Below are 23,694 nucleotides of genomic sequence, written 5' to 3' on the forward strand. Positions count from 1 at the left end.
ATGTCTGAGTCAGGTGCTTTGGTTATTTTACTGGACTTCCAAAGCAAAATTTCTGAATATAGCAGGACCATTTCTGGAAAATTCACAGCGAGCGACTGGGTGTGTTGATAAAAAACACCACGGACACAAGACTGGAAGAATACAATTATCTCAGGATAAGAAGAAGAGGCAAACGACAATGTCAACTTGGAAAAACAACTAGGACTCGAGAGCTTGTTGCTGGTGGCGATGCAGTTGTGAAAAAGAACATTGTGCTTTTTGCAGCATAATTTATCTGGGTGTTCTGCCTCCTGCATGTTCTCCCCAGGCGACGCCCTCTCACCTAAATGTTCTTGACATTTTCCTGTAAAAGCGTCTGACCCGGACAACCTCCTCCTGCACTCTTCATTTGAGAAACTCCAGACCAGATTTTATAAACATATTCTTGAGTTCCTGTCTAAGTAAATGATGTTACTGTCTATTTCAGCTCTCATATGTGTAGTGCATCCTCTTTTCCCACTGTGTTATTCTAAATAAACACGCATTGATCTACTGCATGGAACATACGAAAAGGCCTGTCCCACTCTACAGATTACCATTAACTGTTCTGCAGCCAGATGCTATCAGATGTTCGTCCTGTGCCTCAGCGGTCAGCCGGGCTTTCGTTCAGCTACATGTGTGTCATGTCAATATATGGTTGCAAACGGAAGGGAAGCCCAGCAGCTAAATCCCCCAGTGCTGCTCCATTGAACCACTGAAGTGTGTTAGCCCTTTACGTAAGGTATGTGCCTTTAGATCCTCTTTACATAACTGGATGAGCAAAGCGCTCAGGAAATCCTGGAGTTAATGTTCAAAGACAGCTCAAAAAGGTCCTTTCTGGGTGTTTGAATCTGAATGAAGAACACGTTTAAAGGTTCTCCAGATTAACGCCCTGAACACCTGAGGCAACTGCACCATGTGATGAGCATATAGTAAAAGGGGAAGAAAATGTACATTGTAATGCAGTGAACCGCTGCTCATGGAGTTCATCACATGCATATTATTATGGGCGTTGATTATAATGGTGGCTTAGATGGACACATGCATTAAAGTGTCCCGGTTATTAATCTAATGCAGGACATCGACTGGATCCCATCCGCTCCTCATCCTCATCTGTCTTCATCTCCTTTTTCTCTGCTGTTCCAATGTGTGCAAAAAGGCTGACAACCAATTAGTAAATAAAAGGGATTTGGGTGATGAAAGCAGAATTATAGGAAAATAAATCCCCCTCTATCTGCTTCTTGACAGCACCGATTTGCAAATAGTCTCAGCAACATATTGTTTTCATTTTGCATGTTCTTGCTGAAACACAAACAGGATATACAAAAAAAAAAATTGTAAAACCAGTAAACTCTGATTACTGTAGCCTCGCTGTGTCAATTACCTTCTCTGGTGTCTACGTGACTAACTCAGATTGCTAAAATGTTCACACACATTGCTTTGCAAAATTCTTTATAAAAGAAATGTATAACAAGGTTCCCAAAGTAGATGCAGTGATGGAAAATCTTAGATTGTGTTATGCATAATTTCTGAATTGTCCTACGTCATGAGACAACATATCATTTACAATTTACACAACATGATAAATACTGTTATACTGCGTCATAAATACAATATATTGAGTTCTGTAGTCACAGGTGCACAAACAAAACATAGAACAAATGTATTTGGTTGAATTGCATGGTCAAACAGTTGCTTAAAAACATAACCACATAACGTTCTTAGACAACAAACTATCTGATTACTTTCCTGTGTTATAGTAGCCCAAAGCCACGTAGATAAATAAACTATTCAACATTTATCTTCCTGGTGTCGGGGAGAGAAACTTCGATAGATAAGCTCAACAGTCCAGAGGTTGTTAGTCTCCGTGGCACGGTGTGGTTTGAGGTTTTTCTTTTTCCTCACAACAGCGCTGAAGGGTCTTTTCTCTGAATCAGGTCTGATGATGGCCTGGGAGAGATGTACAGTAGATTAACGTCCAGAGAGTCTGACTGGAGTGGGACACGCAACTCCTTTTCATCTTCCTCCATCTGTACTTGTGTGCGTGTGTGTCTCTGTTCAAGTTATCTCTCTCTCGCTCATTGTCCTGTTCCCTCCCTTTAATCCAGCTCTCAGGGCTCTCCTCCCTTTTTCCTCCCCCGGGCCGAGAACTTGACCACGTTGAGGGACTCAGGCGATAGGTTGTGGTCAAATCCGTTCAGTGGGCCTCACTGTGGGAGTGAATGCTGGAACGGAATTCAAATAAAAGGCACATTTAGAAAAGCTTGACCGTGTTAACATCTTTAAAAACTATGATTTCAAGATGGTTGGTTTATAAAAAATCAACCGATACAATAATGAGCGCCCATCTGACCTGTTCCTGGCTTTGGGTTCCGTTTTCATTGGTCAGTTCAGCCAATGATTTGTACTCTTTGTCCTTCAGAGCTCCGATGGAATAGCTCGACTTCAAACAATGGCTCTTGTCCATAGAGTCCATCTCCACGTCACTCCAAACCTGCTACATGGGATACACATGAATATCAAGGTGAGCATATATTGTACTTTTAAAGACTGTATAGTAGCTTGTATTGCTGTTTAGTTGTGGTACTAAGACACACTAACACAATGGTCAGTTATGTGGAGTTTAGTTATTCCAAATGTAAATCTCACATTATAACTATTAAACTGCAGCCTCTGTGAAGACTTTTTGAAAATTACATTTGGCCTCTCATGTTAGTGAGAAATACTGCAACAAAGGTTAAGTTGTGCATTTATAGAGTTATAGATTTATAGAATTCCTATAACGCTAGACTTTATAAGCCAAAAGATATGAGCTCTGCCATTATGGGTTCAAAACAAACAAAGTTTCTTTAAGCCCATCGCTGATTCTGCTGCTCGGCCTGTGTTTGACTCTCCTCTTTAAAGCCCATGAAACTCACTGTGTCTGTCGTGGACACGGAGGAGACCCTGTGGAACTTGGTCTTGGACACTGAGGACTGTCTGCTGAGCATGGAGTCCCTGAAGGAGCACTCGCTCTGTGACACCGATATGCAGTCCCTCCTGGAGGCCCGGTGTAAGAAGTGTAGACAGGGAACCTTTTCTGCAAGTGTGTCTCTGTTGGGGGAAAAATTAAAATCTGAATACATTTCTATATCATTTTCACGTTCAGGTTATCAAAGAGTTGGATCACTGCTCCCCCACCTGTATTTGGCGTGGATGATGGCGTAGATAAACGGGTTGTAGATGGCTGAGGCCTTGGCTATAACAGCAGGGACAGCTTTGGAGTACGGATTGAGGACATTTCCATATCTGAAAGTTGTAAAGAGTAGAACCATTCACATCATCAATGATGATACTGGGATTGTATTGAGTAGGGGTCACCGATTTCTGGTTTGGTCGATCGATCTGCACTAAAAGGAATGTCATTACCAGCTTAGCTTAGCTCTATTAGTGATGCTATGAGGCTACATCATGCTGTATATATTCTTACAAGACTATGGAACATGAGTCACGATTAATGGCAGAAATGAATTGCAGTGTGCGTGCGAGCATCCTTTATGTTCTACGCTTGATGCCGAGCTACAGCTGATGCTTATGAAAAACATCAAGGGACCAGACAGGGCCCCTGTGGTACTGCATATATTTACCCAGCCCAGGCGGTGAGGGTGACGCATGCATAGGGCGACCAGGAAAGCACAAACACTATGATGACCACAAAGGCAATCTTGGCCAGCTTCCATTCAGTCTTGATGGACTGCTGCTGGATCAGGGTGGTCTTCCTCACCTGGGACCCCAACTTCTCCACATCTCTGTCAGGACACAGAGATGCAACAAAGGGATGTAAGTCAATATCTACATGAGCCACCAAAATAAATACCACTAAAGTAAACCAAACTTGTTTTTAATGCATACTGTATCTTCACCTAAGCTAATTCACTCACCTGCTTGCACGGCGGATGGCCAGGAACATGCACAGATAACAGTAGGATATGATTCCCAGAGGGATGAAGAATACAAAGCAGCATAACATCAAAGTGTAACTTTTATTGGCTGGAGTCGACGTCACATAGTCCCACGTGCATGAGGTCATCAGGCCCTCGGGAATGTACGAACCTTGAGAGAAATATGCGACAGTCAAATGAGTAAAAGCATAACAAGAGTGTAAGAAAGATAAGTTACTTACTCCAACCCAGAAGTGGCGCAAGGCTCCAAGCTAATGAATAGAGCCACACCAGGGTGATAAAGATGCAGGTGCGTCTCTTGGAGGTCCATCGCAGGGCCTGCAGAGGCTTGGTGATGACGATGTAGCGCTCTATGGAGATTGCCAGGAGGTTTATCATGGAGGTGATTCCAAATAAAGCTCCACAGAAGGCATACATTTTACACCCTGTGGAGGAAAATAAAGAAAGACATATTTTTATTTGAAAGGAATATTCTATTAGCATCTCAAGTCAAAATCCTAATTGAAATAATGTCTTATTCAGAATAAGGTCAGACGATTGCAGTCCATGAAGAAGTCGTCATTGTTGGCAATTTTATTTAATATGAATACACTGAATATTATATTGATATTTCCTGCATCATGAATTTTATTATTTTTATATAGCATGGTAAAAACAGATGTTCTCATATTGAATATAATAAAGATATAAAGGTAAAACAATAAAATAAAGTGAATGCCTTATTGCAGTATTATCAAAGATAAGACAAAAATACCTGTTTCACCAAAAATCCAGCCTTTGTACAGGGAGTTAATGAAGAAGATTGGCGACTGTGTGATCGCCATGAGGAAGTCACTGACGGCCAGATTCATGATGAAGAAGTTGGGCGTCGTCCGCAGATTCTTGTTGCTGAAACACATGATAATTGAGACGTCACAGATCAATTGTGCTCGCGATCTCACAGAGCAATTAGTTGTTGTTGACATTCACATTCTTACACACAGAAAGTTTGCAGAATTGATTCAATGAAGATAACAAACGACTGTTTGTGCTGCAGAGCTTCAGCCGTTCGACTTAGGATTTAGTTGCTACGGTTTCGAGTGTTTGTGTGTAATACACCAACTGCCTAATGAAAACCTACAACTTAATATATTCTTTACTTTTGCCGACATCACTGGATGTTGCCAGATGTATGTTCATTACTTGTAGCAGCTTGATTCTATAATTTGTAACAGCACATGGGAACCATATGGGCCTATACAAAAAATGTAAGTGTACTGTTTTTAATTGCTAACAGCAACCTGTAAAAATTCCTTCAGCTGATTAATACCTCATTATCCACGGTATGTTCAGTTAATAACTGTAAAGATTGTGTTTAAATGGTTTTGTGTGTCAATTAAAATCCAAAGGGAGGTTTCATAGAATTATCGTCCTGAAATTTAATTTGTAAAGTTTTTTTTTCAGAGTGTTCCCCATGCAGTCAATTCAAAATCCAATCAATAACTCTCAAATCTATTCTAATTCTGAGTACAAGTCAACTTCCTGTTTCATGAAAATCAATAGTAATGGAACTCCTTAACAGTAGCTTTCATTCATACTCTTGTTATTCCAACACTGTCTCTCTGTTAAAGTGGTTTGGATCAAACAAGAATCGCAAGATTATAAATAAACACACGTGCTGTCCTCTTCACATTAAAATAAAGGAATGCAATTACAACACAAATGGATTGATTGAAAAAAACCTTTCGGTAGCTCCACACACAGTCAGTGAAGCTGAAGCTGATAGCGGCTATATTGAAGAAAAGTCCGTCAAGCAGAAAACTTCATCACCAAATGTCAAGAATCCAATTATAAATGCCCTTTACATTGAGATGCATTATTAGGGGGACAACAGGAGATCAACATCAGGGAGGATTTCCAATTATCGAGTCGGGAGTATATTCACTTATTGACTCTGAGAGGGTGAATAGATTTGGGGAGAAAGAATTTCATTGTCCCAAATCAATTGCTGAGAAAGCAAATAAGATCCATTCTGCCCTGTAAAATCTGCTTCAGCTAAAAGCTAACAAGTAGCTAACTGTGTGGGACAACCTGAACATGTTGCTATTTACATGTTCTCACATAATCAACACAACACATACGTAACAATAATGAGTCTGGAACTACAGTGGCCCATGTTGGGCTGCAGGTGGGCACAGATGGTTGTGTTGTAACGTCCGGTGTCGGTGAGCACTTGATAACCTTTCCCGAACATGACACAGCTCAGTGCACATACAAATCATATCTAAAGCCAGTGAATCAAGTCTCTGTGGACTTTGCACAGACCTACCAGTGCGCGTGATTGTCTCCGTTTCCTAAAATGAAATCCGAGGAGGGCCTACATTCAGCTGTAGCTTGTCTAAACGCAGGCGTCGGACTTTATCGCAACCTTTCATGTCTCTCATCTGTGAAGTGTCGGCGTGATCTGTGTCAGTGAGCATTTTACCCTCTCATTTATTATCTAATACTTACTCACTGCAGCTCTAAAAGTACACCGAATATATAGGGACACAGATGTCAGACGAAAAAGTGGTCAAACTGAATTGAATAGGATTATATAATCCACTTGATTGTCGACTATTTACATGAATATTTACTTTAATCCTTACATCAGCTCCATTTTATCCCTGACAGCTGTCGGGCATCGTCTTTGCCGTTTTGTCCACCGACAGTCAAAAGGGGCAAAAAGAGTAAACACTGCACAGACAGATTAGTTGAGTGTATAGTGTGTTGACATGCAGGCGAGATGATGGTGTGACTGGAGGAGAGATCGATTTGAGATCCGTAGCTCTGTGTCACTGGAGGTGACCTTAATGCAGAAATCATGTCCGAGCCAGGATTGTATCTAACACTTGGTTCTCTGCTGCATTTAGGGGCATAGTATATACCCAGGAGTGGCCATAGTGTTTTTACTGTGTGCTGCACACACACAGGTGTGTGTGTGTTCGTGTGTGTGTGTGTGTGGGTGGGTGTGTGTGTGGGTGTGTGTTGGCTTCTGAGTCTGTCATTTCAATTATATGGTTTTCATATTATTTCAAATTTAAAAAGTATGAAGAAAGATTGTTGTTTGTCTGTTTGCAGGATTGCAGGAAACAACGGATTTCCATGAAACTTGGTGGAAGATCATTAGACATGAGCAAAGTCAGAACCCATTACATTTTAACATGCAATTACGTGCAGTTCAAGAGAAAACTCCAGATCTGGTGAAATAAAATTTGGCTTCAGATGGGGACTGTTGTGCCTCGGTGGAGGGTTCTTTGAAATTGATGAAATCTGAACTATTTAGCTGGAAGGAGCACACTCGAAATGAACGAATCAATATGCAAAAAACGAAATGTTTTTTCAGCTGAAACATTGGTATCTTCACCAGACAGGAGACCTAACCGTTGCTCCCGGCAGTGTCAAAACCTGAGTCATCACACAAGCAGCAGGCCGGCATATTAGGTATGAAAGGCTGAGATACAATAGCTAGTAGGATTCATTTTTCCCTCTGATCTACAGTTATAATGCAGTGGAGTCATGTAACGTCAGTACTGTACCCGGTGGGACGAGCGGTATTGGATTGTGGACGCTGAACTGCTTTGCTTTTTTATTTAAGCTCGTCCTCTTCATGTGGTCTTAGATAGTAGCCCAGTGTTGACTCTCTGTAGATAAGCAAGTAGCTGACGGAATAATTGAATCCAGTCATTGATTTATCCAGCACTGTTCGAAAATCGCTAAGCTGCTTGGCGGTATTGAATGGCTGCAGGCTGCTGTGAAGCCCGCTCTGCCTGCGCTTGTGACATCTGTACTTAGTAATGCAAGAGTAAACAGTTTCTCTGTTCAGGGGATGGAATCTGTGCAACCCCCAACCACTGGAGTGTGTACTGTACCGAGCTGAGAGAACAGTATACCGCTGATTTAAGTCTTATTGTTCCACTATTCTCTAAAGATACGCTCTAAGATTTAACTTTTAATCAGTGTTTCGATCTAATAAATCCATATATTCAGTTAGATTGAATTGATTCAATCCCTTCATGCCTATATACATATGAGTATTTGATATTGTAATTTGCTGTTTAATGTGTGTTGTGGAGCGATAAAGGCAAACGGCGTCTGTCTACTCGCACGCTTTGGATTTCCAGCAGAACTTGAACAGTAGAGCACTGTGCTCCCACGCTCTTAACTGTGCCCGCATGTGTGACTTCCCAGAATCTGTTCTTAAACTCAGTTCACATGCAAAAACATGATGGGCAGAGTGGCTTATGGCCCTGTCAAAAACAGGCGCATTCTTTTCTTTGTGATTACTAGATAATCGGAAGCTACAAGTAAGAACGAAAGCAATTTGGGGTTCAGTATCTTGCCCAAGGACACTAACCCCACTGGAGCCACAAATCTGTTCCACTTGTTCTTGGGGGTTAACAAACTTTTTTGTCTAAACCAGAAAAATAGGAAGGGCGAGTATTTTACCGCTGAATATTGCAGCTCTAAACTTGACAAATACAGACGTTCTTCACCATCAGCCCATCAATTAGAAAAATCACTTACCAGAAGAAGGCGTACATGACCAAGGCATTCCCGGTGACCCCTACTGTCCCGATCACCAAGACAAAGAAGGCCACGATGTAGTGAGCGTGATCCTGGACATCCACCTGCCGATAGAATCCACGATCCACATCCATTTCTGTGAAAATAGACAGACGATAGAAACCTTTATGGATCCAGAGGGAGATTTGTCAGCATCAGAGGGTGGATCTAATCTCAGGTCTGCACCCTTCAGTCACCAGTACTTCATATCTTGTGAATTCCTTTGCATCAGTTGTGATTTCCTTGTGGAGAGTTAACCTCACACTCTGTTATAGTTTTTACATTACATTAGATTTTTACATTTTCTATCAGTTTCTTTTTTAATAAATCCATTTGTTGATGCTTTTGATTGTTTCCATGCTTTGGAAATGTACCCGCTCATTGCTTGGCATTTTGAACACCCTACATATTTCCCTTTTGGAAATCTGAGGAAATCCACCTATTTCCTCTCAGCTCACAGTCACTGTTGTAAGACTCAGAATGTGTGGAGATTCCAAACAGGAAATTTTGGGGTTTTGGGGGCGGCTGTTTGGAACCGTAACAAATCGGTGGAAGCGAATATGTAGGCTTTGAGGTAAAGTCAGTGTTGTTATTTTAACCTACACCGCTGCATGTGTGCCCAGTTGGTTGGACTGGTTTCATCATCTTTTGAGCTCTAGGTGTGTATAGAAACGACTGAAAAGCTAATAACTGTACACTTCAGCACTTTCCGCTATTGAATGATACCCATTGTCATTTCTGCACAAACGGCTATGGTTTTTTTAGAGGATGAATCTTATGACTCTGATGCTCCTCTGACTTTTCAACCAGCCCCACCATGAGTTCCACAGATGTGGTTTTCAGTGAAATAGATCGACAGCTGTGGAATGACGTTTTTTTTCTCCTCTGGATCAATTTTTATAAAGTAGACGACCCATTTTCTTTTCCAGTATCGACAAAACAATGATAGTACCTGAAAAATTAATGATGACATTTTCATAAATGTAATTTGTACTTTAATTAGTTCATATGAGCAAATGTTATCATGCTGAGACTTTCAACTATATGATTGTAGATATAATAAACCACGACCAGGATATAGCCTATATACACATAGATAAATACACACAGAGGTCTGCAGTCAACAATGGGCTTTTTAAAACACAAATAAAGAATGCAGGTATAATAATTATCATTCTTTGCTTCAATGATGTCACTATTTTCTTGTTGTTATATGTTTTATCCTTAATTTCAGTTTTTTAAATATGTTTCACTCTGAGTGCATTCGACGAAATGATTTAATATCCTGTTTAAAGTACTGTCTACTAATGATTTCTTAGCTAATGAATTAGTGACGGCCACGGCTGGTTTTTCGGACTCGACCTCGTGATGCAGTCGAGTCTGTACATCTGGAGGTTCTTTTTCATTAAGTGGTCGAAAGAATGGGAGAGGAATTGATTCGAGTCTCGCTCTGTAAACAGGGTAAACGAGAATCGTGACATATTTCAGCCGTGATTGAACTGAACAAAAAAAACTGCACATGCATGTTTCTGTGTCTGTGTGATCACAACCTGTGTTGTTCTCATCGGCATTTTGCTTTTTCTTTAGTCGCATGACACTTTGAGGCGTTTTAGCCTGTTTGAGCTTTTTCGGTTCTTCAAGTCTTCTACTTTTGCACCCATGAGAACAGAGTCTATTATGTAAGGTAAGGATTTGGATTATATGGATTTATCCGAGACAAGTATTTGCTTTCCCAAAGTCTTACAACTGGAAACATCTTATTCTTTTTCCAGGAACTTTCTCAACACTGCTCCCGAGAGTCTTCCTCTTGCACACCGACATTATGGATTAAGAGCGATTTTACATTTCCGTGCGGTTTTAATGGATGACATGTGTTCCACCTCGACAGAATCCGAGGGATTATGACACTCAGCCCTTTAATACCAATCATTAACCCTTGCAAGTGGTGAAATCTTTTGACCACAGCATTAATCACAATAAGAGAGAAGAGCCTCACTCTGTATTATTGAGCCGGAGAGCTTTGAGAGTTTTTACGAGGTCATTCTTAGGAGAACCGGGGAAAAAATGACACAACAACATCGAAAAAAGGTAAACTGGAGGACAGGTATAAGATGGCTTAAGGTGCAGCGGGAAGTTTTCAATCTGCCACTGATGTTCAATGATTGCCGAGCTGTAAAGGAGTGAGGGAATACTTATGTAATAAAGAGGTTATTAAGTCCATTCATTTTTGATTATGAAAATTGCTGTATGGACTTTGCTGGTGCACGCGGCCTCTTCTCGGCAGGGGAGGTGATCGGGATTGATTGAAGAGGTTTTTCTAGTTTTGTTAATGTGATGGAATCAGGAAGGCGCATTAAGTCACAAATTATTAAACGTGTTTATCTTTTGTAAACCCGCTTCCTGTCGGCCTCTGCAGAGCGGAGTTGCAGGCGACACAATGCCGTGTCACATCAATTTCACAAGACGCCCGGAAAAAACATCTGTCGTGTATCGCATTAATAATTTGTTTGTACGAGAACAAAAAACATGTCATGAATCATGACTCTGAATACCCTGGTCTAAAATTAGGCGGAGTGATTAAACCCTGCATAATCCAGTAGAGCAGTAGTGGATCCGACTTGTAATACGTGCACGTGCAGGAGCATGTGTGGAGTCTTTTCTTCATGTCGTTTATTTGCATCATTGATAGCGCCCCATTTGTTGGCGATGGTGCAGTGTGCCAGGTCCACACTGGGAGCTCTTGCTGTGCTCAGTGAAGCCTTGTGCGTCAGAGGAACTCTCAATCACCTCCTGCTCCCCCCTCATTGGGCGTCAGAGCACTGTCTCATAAAGTCAAACAGATCAAACGCATGTCTGATGCATGGAGTTGACATGCACCCTGCACTGTCTTTTCATGAACATCTCACAACAGTGGCGTGCAGGTGTTTACGCAACGTGTTCTTGGAAAACAAGAGGATCGAAGAGGATGAGTAAGCTTTGATGGAGGAGAGCCCTGTCTGCTGTATGGGAATTATGTTAATTCATAATGTTGCAATTCAAATATTTCAGATTCAAGAAGCTGCAGATCTTTTGGACGATATTTTAACTTGATTATTATTAACTTGACAAATGCACTGGGATGCATCACACAAAGAATGGTTTGAATCAACAAGTGCGTTGTGGTTTGTGCCTGGGATTTTCTTCCTTTTTAAAGGGAAACATTGTCTTGTTTTAAATCTGGGAAGGAAAGTCCCCTGATTAAGATACAAATATGAAACTGGTACGACAAACAAGAAACTTAACTGAAACCTCATGTTTCTCCAGATTCTTAGTGTAAATCCAACAAAATACAATTACGAGAGGAAACACATTCTTGGAAACTCTGATAGTTTGCACCACACTCTCATTTTTAAAGAGATTTATGCTAAAACATGTTATTGTTTATGAATGTACAATAGCCAAAATACAGAAAGATGTTCCCATCAAGTCAAACTGACCTCTATTGTGTTGCTGTTCTATTAATAAAGTGTTACTGTACCTTATCCAGAGAGTGAAGCCCCCCTGTTCCTCTCCAGGGCTCGTCTGTGTTTGTAAAGTCTTAAGTGGTGAAGAGGCTCAGAGACACTGAGGCAGCGCAGCTTGTGAAACTGGTGAAAAATCCAACACGCCCACGGTTTCCAACAGATTGACGCTTGATTCTCTAATCCACCAAGTCGGGAGGAGACTCTCACGCACGGCCGCAGCGGTAAGCTCCTGCTATCAGTGCTGGGGAGAGTATGAGAAATCACATAAAGACAGATAGAAAGGCAAACAGCAGCAGCACATCCCACATTGACCCATCCCCCTGCTGGCCACCCATCACACACAGCTCTCATATGGCACAACGCATCGATCAAACCAGTGTGTGGTGTGTGTGTGTGCATGAGGCTGTGGTACTGCTGGATTGTATGCAGGGGAAGCTGGTTTGAATACAATAAAGATGTGTTTTAGGTAATCACTTGTAAAATGCCTTGCTTCGGAGAAACAAATTGCAGGCGGCTTCCCTTATTGAATCAAATCCTGCAAAGTAATTTTCATCCAGCATTGATTTCTGTGTATCTCATACCCATTGCCAGAGGCACAACTGCAGCCGACCAGATGGCGTTTGCAGGTTTCGCGCGAGGTGAGAGAGCGACACCCTGGTTTCTGCGTTCCACCGGGAAGTCTTGTGGTTTTTTCAAAATGCACCAAAAGCTTTTTTACATAGTATCAGACTTGTCCCTGCTCATCCGTGTGTGAGGAGAGTGTTGAGAAAAAGCACTCAGGTAAAAGCATCGCAATGTTTATCATCTCATGCACAACTGAGCAGGCAGCAGCACCTCATCTACAGGGATTAGTATTTCCCTTTATGCCCCAAACTGGACTTCTTTGTTTGGCTCATATCACCTGGCCGGGTTGTGCGGATTCAACACAGGTCAGAAAGATGCAGATGCTTATGAAACAAGGCTAGCATCCTTGCCAGATAAGCCTTTGCACTTATGGGTCACTGTACTTCCAAAGGAAACAGGCCCATCCACACACATTTGTTTCCAACCAGCTGTACTCGCTGTAATACATCTGACATATGGGATGTCAGTCGTTTGCTGCTTTTTTTTCTGCTCTAGGTCGTGCATAGTTTTTTTTTATCTTCTTCTGTTGTCTACTGGGTCATACAACAACATTGTGATTAGCACTTGATTCAGTGGACGAGCGTTCAGCATCATGGGTACAAGGCTGATCTGTGGTCTGTAGGCAGCTCAGACAAAGAGAGCTTTCACAGAGTCTGTACGTTTCATCATAAAAGAAAAACCTTGGGAAGCCTTCAAGGGAGGAATCTACAGTCGATGAACTCAATCTGATTAACGCATTATTAATTGCAACAGGGCTCATAGATCTTTGTGATCTCAGACAGGTGTCAACTTGATTCCTTGGACATGCATTGTACCCTAAAATGGTCCTGAGAGTGCATGCCTCCACCATAAAGAAAAAGTTTGCCCAAAAATCTAAATTTTTACTCGCCACTAGGCCGATGGAGGTGGTGGGTGAAGTGTTTGAGTCCACAAAACACTTCTGGAGTTTCAGGGGTAAACAGCGCCCCAGACAAATTTAATACAATTGAAGTAAATAGGGACCACTTCTTTAAACGTAAAAACAACAACAGAAGAAAAACATAAAATGCCTCCATACTGCTCCTGTGGTGTCATCCAAGTGTTTGTAAGCCCCGACATTCAAATTTGATTCGAAAAGACGTAATTTACTCTAATGATGCTGTTAGAGTCAAATGTCTGGGATTATGGACCCTTGGATGAAATCCAATGACGTTGCAGTAAATGTCACACGCTCACCGACAGCAGTCTCCATGATCCAAGAATTATTCCCTGGGAAAATTATGAAAATGATAGACAGCATTGAAAGCATTACCTCCTTGGCAGAGAAAATAAAAGGAAGTTCTGTGTTGTCTAAACATGCTGTGGTCATCGGACAGATCTGTTTGGGCATCAACCCCCCCCCCCACACACACACACACACACACACACCCACCCCCTCCCCACCACAACAATCACACACCCCCTCCCCACCACAACAATCAACTGTCCAATTACTGTCAAAAAGGTCTGTCACCTCTGCAACTCCTTGTGTGGTGTGAAGAGGACAAAATCCATTTTGCAAAACCCTCTGGAGAGTCAGTCTGGTGTTCCAGAGACGAGCCTGGTCCAGAGAGAACCACATCTTCAGAGCAGCTGTGGATCGCATCGTGCAGGAGAATCTGAAAAGCCAACAAAAAATATCATAGATCCAAATGGAAAAGAAGGAAATAAACGTGAATTTTACTTCATCCTAAACAATTTTTTTGACTTAACATGACAAAAGAAAATGTGTCATCTGAAGTGAGTAGTGAATACACACATTCCCTTCCCTCCACAACTGTCAATTGTAATAATTGTCAATATTAAATCCCAGCAATGAGAGAGGTGTCAAGGTTTAAATTAGCATCAATCCATGTACAATTTTAATTTGAAAAATATTTTTAATTTGACAAAATGTCCCATTAGAAAACATGACCAGACATTAGGCTGATGATACATAAAACTGGACCCTGGCCAAAAATGTCATGTTCATGTCAGTTGATATCAATTATCGTAATAAATCTAATTTTATTCTAAATTCAAAGGCAGATTTTTTTGATTATGAGTGAAGGTTGAGGGTTTCAACTCAGAAATGATAAAGATCAGCAAATGTATCTCCTCACTCCTCATCCCAATGCATAAGTATTATATCGATTTATATCAGCCTTTTGTTATATTGCCATTGATATTTTTAATGTATGTATAATGTATTATAATAATTGATATTGTTTTATTGCCCAGTCCCATGTTACTGCATAAAGAAGAAGACATTATGAGTAATTTTGTGGTAAATTGCTTTGTTTATCACAATAGGTGACATTGAGAAATATATCCAGATTGCATAAAATCTAAAATATATCAAATACATGTAAAGTTGCTTATCAAGCTTGCGCAATAAATTGTTTATCTCAACCAGATCCATACACAGATGGTTTGAACGTTTTTACACTAATGTAAATATCTGGCTGGTAAATGTCGTTAATTTGAAAGGCAGTGATATCTCCTGTTAAACATGACTCTTCTGAAATTGACATTCAAAACCCTTCTGTCAATGACCACAGTATTTCAAGAGTCTTACTCGATTCTAGTGCTGTGACTCAAACAGTTGGTCTTATAATTGATATTATAATATATCCCCTTTTGGGCTGATGAAGGTTGATGTATTTACAAAGAAAGAATTTCTCTTATTTTCCCGCCGGTGAAGACCTCTTTACCTCAGCTGACCCTCTCAGCCGCCTCCCAGCAGCACCGGCGTCACATTGAGATGGATTCACTCTCCTAGTGTCTCGACCGAGTGACAAACGGTAAACAAATGACTAGTCACCTTCACAGTGTGCTTCTCTTCATTTTTTAATATTCTCTATATTGATTGTTTTTTTCCCCACGTTACATAAGCGTCTCAGCAGCGGATGGTCAGAGGTTCTGTCGGATAACACAAGAGGATCACCTACTCACTTATATTAAATGCTCCTGCAGACCTGTGTGTGTGTGGATTACTCCAGAGTAAGTTACAGATAGTGGCACTCACAGGAATGAGAAATGATCAGTAAAGCTTATCTGAGTGACACATGCTGTGTCAGAGCTTATGTTAAATAAAACATTTACTTTTATACTGAAGATCATACGGCTCAAATTGCCTCACATATGTTTTAACAGTGCAGCTTCTGCTGTTTCAATCTGGCATGAGACTCATAATCATAATGTGGTAAAACCAGCTCGTTTTAACCGTTAACACGAACCAGATCTTCAATCCGACTCAATATGGTGAAGACTTGTGGTCGTCGTGGCCGGAGGACGTGTGTGGCGAGGCCGAGGTGATGACGGCTCATCAGAGGCGGCTCCAGTAATGAGTCCTGACGACTGAACGCTAAGCTCCCTCCACCTCACACGTGCACAGTACACACATTGTTCCTCATTAGTTTAAAAGTGTTTTGACACTTGCTGATGCATTTGCTCCACGTCCTCTTCCTCTTCCTGTTCTCTATCGCCAGGGTATTGTTTCGTGCACACTTGTTTATGCCAAGAATTCCACAACCCTGCTGTACTGTAATCTATACTACTACTAATAATGATATGAACTCTTTTGTATGGGCACTTGTATGAACCTCCAACCAGACTGGATCCTCCCGTTGTTCATGTTGACCATGCTGAGACTTTATTTATATTGTCAAACTGAAATACACTTTATCCTTCATAGTTTGTGTGTGTGGTCTAGGTATTGCTCATGTTGTGGGGACATAAAGCTGCGACAATTTGGGGACTTTTGAATTTGAAAGTACGTCCAAATAGCATAAGTCATTATATTTTAGAGAGAGAGAGAGAGAGAGAGAGAGAGAGAGAGAGAGAGAGAGAGAGAGAGAGAGAGAGAGAGAGAGAGAGAGAGAGAGAGAGACTATAGCATTCAGCAGACTTATTGGTTGCAAGCACTTGTCTCTGACATATGTAACCACCAGAGGGCGACATGTTAAATTCTCATCCTCTACACATACACACCCAGCAACAGAGGAACACTTCCATTTCTGATGCGTTTGCAAAAATCCCTCTGGTCCCAAATTGATAATAACAATTTAATAATCCACACATGGAACTGCTTTTCAAAAAATTTTCTACTTTCTTGTATTTTCAGTTTTGGAGTTGCAGCTGGACAGATGTTTTTGAACCTCAATACTACTTCATATAAAGTATCTAACTGATTCATATTTAAGGATGAATGGAGAACAGACGAATTACGAAAATACTTTTTGTAATCTGTCTCACCCACTGTTCATCTTTTTAATTACACCCCCACTATAATGCAGTTTTAATAATTGTTATCTACACATTGAAAACGATTATTTACAAATGGCCGCTTCACAGGATTTAATTGATGTTCATCAGTCCAGTGAATGGCTGTGTTAATTGTCAGCTTAACCTCTGTCACTTTGATTTGTAATAATAATATATGAATGGTAAACATTAATTTAATTCATAATGTGAGTGTTGGCTTGTGGCTGTGACTTCCCGACATGGAAGTTGTGGTGCAGAGTGTAATTGTGTCTGATCACTGGACACAGATCAGAGCTCACAGATATTCAGGATGTCAGGCAGATATTCGTGGCCCTGCACTGACAGATTATGCTCTCGTGTTGCAATATAGAGTTTTGTTCTATTTTAAATATTTGAATAATAAATTTAGTTAGTCTGCCTCATTGCCGGGGACAACCGGCGTTGCATTCCAATACCGTTACCCGGTGCTCTGACTCTGACCCGAACTTCCCTGCAACCTTGAACAAAGGTTATGGACCCGTTTCAAATTAAGGACATAGTTATGCACTCGCATGCCCAATAATGCGTTTTGGTTAGTGTATCCAACCACACTTATGGTTTCATTTCAGCAGCAAATAAATGTGCGTGTGAGTCCTCTGGTCCCTTCATGCTTCTCTGATTGTATATTAGAGGTTCAGGGTTCAGACATATAACAGATAAACTATCACTTCACTGATGATAAGAGTCGTTCACGTCCGGATGTCATGATCAGGAGATATGGAGTAAACAACATGGAGCTTTATCACCACCTAGTGGACTCTGAGGCGCGGCACCTCCTGCAGAGGTACTGTACTGTACTGGAGGAGCAGCTGTAGGTGGTCTGAGGTGGGCCTCTCCAGTTGTAAATAGTGTTCTGACACGTGTGTGACCACTCTGGTGTCTGCGACCCCTGACCCCTGAAAGCCTAGCTTTACCACCTGGGGGTGGACTGTTCTTGATCTCGCAGCACCTCCAGCCACCCAGCGCTCTCCCTCACTCTCCCCGTAAAGAACCTCAAGGTCCACTTTATCAGGCGCACACACACGCACGCACACACACACACACACACACACACACACACACACACACACACACACACACACGCACACGCACACGCACACGCACACGCACACACACACACACACACAAATGTATTTCCGTGTGTGTGTACGTGGTCAATTTTAGAAAAACAGCTCCATTACAAAGGTATTTGAGGTGGAGGTCTCTGGGACTGTGTGTTACACAAAGTGTCTCATCAATGCAAGTGTTACTTTTATGTACCTCTATGTTACAGAGGTTGTTTACATTATAAATACCTCAGTCAGAACGTCATGGTCATATTCCAAGTTGACAAAAATGCAGCTAGATTATATGAGAGTGTTTTATATGCTGATGTTGGTACTTTTTGATATGTTTCAGCTGTTGTGCTTTTATATTGCATTTCTTATAATGATATAATAGTAATATATTTATTCATGTAGCACTTCTCATGTTACAATGTGCTTCGCAAATAAAAACATACACGAAAACTAATAAAAAACACAGTCAGGAAAGAAGGAAAATACAAAATTTGGGACAGAAAAACTAAGCATGACCACCCATTACAATATAAAGACTACAATTAGGTAAAATAAGGGAATGAAATTTGATAAAAGTATGTTTTAAGACTTAATTTAAAGGAAGCTACTGACTCCCCTTTAGTCTTAAAGGGATGGTTGACCCAAAAATGAAAATTCCCTCATAATCTACTCACCACTAGGTCGATGGAGGAGTGAGTGAAGTGTTTGAATCCACAAAACACTTGAGTTTCAGGGGAATTTTCATTTTTGGGTGAACTATCCCTTTGAGCCAAGAATCTGGAAGAGTTAAAAAAGTGATAAGACTAATTCGAATCAATATTCCATTGAAATTGTAATAAACCACCATGGTTAGATTAACTAAACATTCCATAAAGTGTATCTGCTCAGTTATTCTGTGTTTCCTCCGTACTGCTTTATCCATTTCATTCTGAGATTTCTGCTCAGTGTAGGTGAATCCTCGTCTTCACATCAGTGTCAAAAGGACTCGTCACCGTCAAAGAGTCCGGAGCTGTTGCTCATTTTGCACATATGGGGAGTGTTATGACTAAGACACTGTTACATCACAGATCCCGACACTCTCTCATTCTCCCTTTCTCTCTCTCTCTTTCTCCCTTTCTCTCTCTTTCTTTCTCCTTCTCTCTCTCTTTCTCCCGTGTGAAAGTGCAACAAAAGTTGTCATGGGAGCTCTGAGACGTCCCGATGTCCCGCACACAAGTGGGAGATTTACTGTGCAGCTCCTCTGAATGAGACGCATGTTGACAGACACTGGGAGGTATTAGAAACCCAGGTGTGGCCTTCAGTCCTCAGGTGCGTCCTTTTCAAGATCTGCGTGTAGTTTGATATCTTTGTGGACCAGCTGCTTCGTCCTCGGCCGCCATTTGTTCCTCCTACATGGCACCGCAGACTCACCCCCCCCCCCCACTCCACCCCACCCATCCTATTCACTCTCACTGCCCCAGCGACTAATGACCCTCAACACCCACCTCAGCGATCACATGCAAACCCCCCTTTGATCAGCTTCATCCCTCACTTTAGTTAGTGTTTAAAAAAAGAGAAAATGAAAGAAAGCTACAGTGCCGACAATGGGCCCAACCCTGGCTCACTCCCACTGCCTAACTCCTTCTCTTCCTTCGCTATCCATCCTCTTTTATCCCCTTGTCCGCGTCGCAGTGCAGAACAATGCGGCGCAGGCGGAGGAGGGTGGAGGCCCATGACAGGACCGGTAACACGATGACACACCAAAGGGCCAGGTGAGCAAAATCCCCCTCCGCACTGGGACATGTGTCACAGTGCAGCCGCGTCGCAGAACCTTTATTGTGGTCTCGCGTCGCTCTCCTGTGGCCCGCTCTCCCCCCGCACCCACCCCCCCCCGCGGCTGTAACGATGAAGCTCCCATCTGCTGGTGGGTCCCCGGTCTGTGTCCCTCTGAACCTTTGTCAGACTCGCCGATCGCGTTTCACTCCTGACACCTCTGTGTTTTACATTTGCGACAGGTACCAAAGTTCCTCTGTTCTCCAGAAGAAACGCGTTGGAAATACGATCGCGACCCCTGAGCCCTCGTCCCCCCGGTGAAAACAGTATTTTGTTTTAGAGAGGAGAAAAAAGACTGTTCCAAAGGAATGCATGAGTGTGTTGATCCTCACTAAGAGTCAGATAATTGACCCCTCAGCTGACCTTTAATCTACCATAAAGGGGTTTGACGCTGAACCTTTTTGAAACTGAGCCTTTTTTGTTGCACATTTACAGATAGATTTCAAGATCAAGATTTCAAGATTTTTTTATTGTCAAATGCACAGAGATAAGATGAAGCAGTCGCTGGCAATGAAATACTTGAGTCACAGGCTCTCTTTAAGCAATGCTCAAGTAATTACAACCAAAAAAATAGAATACAAATATATATATATATAGTATAAAATAGAATATCAAAAATTTAAAATAGAAAATAAATAGATATATCTAAATATATATCTTTACAGATGAAGAGAAAAATAAAACAACAATATTGCAATTTGTGCAGTAGTGCAAATATTCAAATATGCCAGGGTGCTGGTTTGGTGGAGTTATTGCAGTTCAGAGGAGTTTAAAAGTCTTATGGCCTGGGGGATGAAACTGTCTCTGAGCCTGGTGGTGCGGTACCGTCGGCAGCAGGCAAAAATGTTTATTGCTGGGGTGAAGGGGGTCTTTAATAATCTGGTTGCTCTTCCTATAATCCGGTTGCTCTTCCTACTCGTACAGTCTGAAATATTCAACCATTATCTTTATATTCACTTGTCAGCATCTGGCTCTCCATCCATCACCTGTCTGCCCACACACACACATCCATCTCCATCTATCTGTCACATCCTGCCATTCAGCCGCAGTGTTCTCAGCTGCCGGGGCGCGTCAACGCTGCTGCCGGTGATTCCGCACACAGACTCGCCGATGCCAATTGTTGGTAACCTGAACCGACTCAGCATCCTAACCTGCAGCCGGCTCGCCTGTCACAGGTCAAAAAGACAGCTGGAGTGCTTTCAGACTCTGGGCTCAAACTGATAAAGTGTCTTGGAATGGGAGCGATGCGCGATACCAGGCCTGATTATCTTGTCCCAGTCCTGGTAAAGTTCATCTGTTGTCACGTGAGACGACTGATCGCTCGTCACCTTCCTTCCTTCCTTTAGGTTTGCCGACTAAATTTCTACACGCATCTTTAAAAATTTGTCAGTTTGCATTCTGTGCAAACGAAACTGCTTTTTTTATTTTTCGCTTTGACGCCAGACAAAAGTTTCGCCCCCGCGACAATTCAACATCTGACACCTGACCCTTGATCTGTGAACCCGCATGTGTGTCTCCAGATACTTCAGCTATCAGTCAGACTCGAAAACAGCTCGTGAAGAAGAATCTCCCTGGCCCCGGATGACTCACTTTCCTGTTTCTTGGCCTTGGAGGTAAACGCCTCGGTGATTATTGAATGAACCTGACCTCCATTCGCTGATAAAGACGATAACAAACATGATTATCCCAGCATCTCTTTTCCTAATCGTCTGCTCTTTAATCAGCAGTTCACACTCGACAGTGTAGTCGCTAATCCCTGTTAAATCACACACACACACACACACACACACACACACACACACACACACACACACACACACACACACACACACACACACACACAGACACAACACACACACAACACGTGCACACACAGGTTTACTGCTGTTTACTCTCTTTTTTAATATCCACCAGGATTAAACTGTGCTGTTACATTAGTTCACATCTGATTTAACTCTGCATCCGAGGATCCACCTATTGTGTCCAACCAGGAGCTGCTACTAATTTCTTTGACCTTGGAAGTAAATTGACTCTGCACTTCTACTTTCCCATAACCTCTACTCCCGAAGTTAACTGATTAGATTATCCTGGCATTACAGCCAATTGTCTCCATGCGAGCTCCGGGGCCTGTTTGTTATTATAAGCCACTTGTTATGTGCTCGGCATGAAACAAAGTTCAAGGTTGCCGCCGCGTTCCCTTCACCTCTCTTTTCATTACGGGAGCGAGTGTTTGTCTGCGGTGTGACGGCAACAATAAGTGCTAATGCTCCGCTGGTCTTTAGCGTGTCGAAGTGGTAATGTAATTTAATCAAACATAGGGGGGTGGGGGGGAAACGCCACATCCCGTTCAGCATAATCATGAGTCATATTTCTCAGGGCTGGAAAAGTTTGCCTCCCTTTTTTTTGATCCACATCTGTCCTTAATGGACTCAGGCCGCCGAGGCAGCACCGGGAGTTGATACATTGTATCACGGGTGGCCCCAGTTAAAACCTGAACTTCCAACCCTGGCTGGTGTGAGGCCTGCGTTCTGCTCACGGAGGTGTGTGGTAATCTGGAGTCGGCTCACGGGCGCTGGAGCGTGACTGTGACTAACTCTGTGTGTTTGTAAACTTTAAGGTACGTTACAGAATTATAACACGGTCATCCAATACTAACTGTTGTGTTAAAGCAGGCCCGAGTCAACTAGAGCCACATTGCAATGATTTCTCGAGCAGGATTCATAACCTGTGTTTAGCTTTAACTGAGTATTGTTTAACTATATCACTTCTAACCTGGATATGTGAAAGTCACATTAAATTATTTTGAGGGAATATGATTTAAAGATGTAAGAACTGTATCCACTGTTGTAATTATATCATCTTATAATATAAGTTCATCACTAGAACCCGACAGATGTGGATGTTTGGGGACAATAGTAAAAAATTCCCGATTACTGATAAATCGGTACATAAATATAAATATATTAAATTAGGCAATGATTCCTAAGATGTCATTATTAAGTAAATATGGCGATTATTATTTTATAGTTTAACCAAAAACTGTATGATAAATAACTAGAAGTATAAAAAAACACAAATGCAACCAAATACATAGAAATTGAATTCAAATATTCACTGTATTCCATGATATAAATGTTTTTTCATCGTTGCACATCCGCAAATGTAAACAGAGACACAATATATCGTTGAAAATTATATTATAAATCAGTTCTATTCCAGTAATAAGTGCTCTTTAAACCAGTTGGCTATACCTTAACCTTGTTCTATTAATGTGTAGAATCCTAAATGAGATCTCGTCCTGTGGATGAATCGGGTTTGAGTCTGTTATTCAACCGACTCCTGTCTCATATTTACAATTAGAGCCGTTTTCAAGGTGACTGCTCGATGTGATTTACATCAAAGGGACCACGTGCTCATTCTCCTGTGATCAACTGTCCAGTCTTCTGAGAGAGAGATATCATATCCTGTGGGTATTACTGACAGGGAGCATGATATGTGTGGGTGGGTGTGTGTGTGTGTGTGTTACTGTACACTTGTGTGTGTCACAGTGCCCCTCACTCACAGGTCTAATGTATGAGTGTGAATGTGTGTCAAGGCGTATTTATGCAAGCGGCTAACAGAAATACATCAAGGGGAACACACAGCTGTCTAGTGCCGTGTTCCTCAGGGTGTAAGACCTGAGATAAACCGTGAGACTCTTCCTGTTCAGTCACCTCTCATTCTGATCTATCTTGGGTGAACCTGCAGGTTTCTCCTCTGCTTCTCTCCTCAGTGATCGTGAAGCAGGGTTCTCAGGCCCCAGCGTGAGGCCACCGGATGGCTGCAGTGAAAGGAACCTGCTCTGATCTCCAC

The 23,694-nt window shown here is 41.9% G+C and overlaps 1 protein-coding gene across 1 annotated transcript; it reads right to left on the reverse strand.

The window, feature by feature from the left end:
• Positions 1-1,502: 1,502 nt before the first annotated feature.
• opn4xa (opsin 4xa) lies at positions 1,503-12,213 on the reverse strand. The gene is made up of 10 exons (XM_061078213.1): positions 12,061-12,213; positions 8,505-8,640; positions 4,714-4,847; positions 4,181-4,384; positions 3,939-4,110; positions 3,645-3,806; positions 3,199-3,306; positions 2,937-3,111; positions 2,372-2,515; positions 1,503-2,243 (listed from the first exon to the last, which is right to left on the reverse strand). Exons 2-10 carry the CDS (start codon positions 8,636-8,638, stop codon positions 2,226-2,228), a joined length of 1,251 nt encoding a protein of 416 aa, XP_060934196.1. The 5' UTR covers positions 8,639-8,640; positions 12,061-12,213; the 3' UTR covers positions 1,503-2,225.
• Positions 12,214-23,694: the final 11,481 nt, after the last annotated feature.

This window comes from Limanda limanda, chromosome 1, assembly GCF_963576545.1.
Source record: "Limanda limanda chromosome 1, fLimLim1.1, whole genome shotgun sequence".
Lineage (NCBI taxonomy): Eukaryota > Metazoa > Chordata > Actinopteri > Pleuronectiformes > Pleuronectidae > Limanda > Limanda limanda.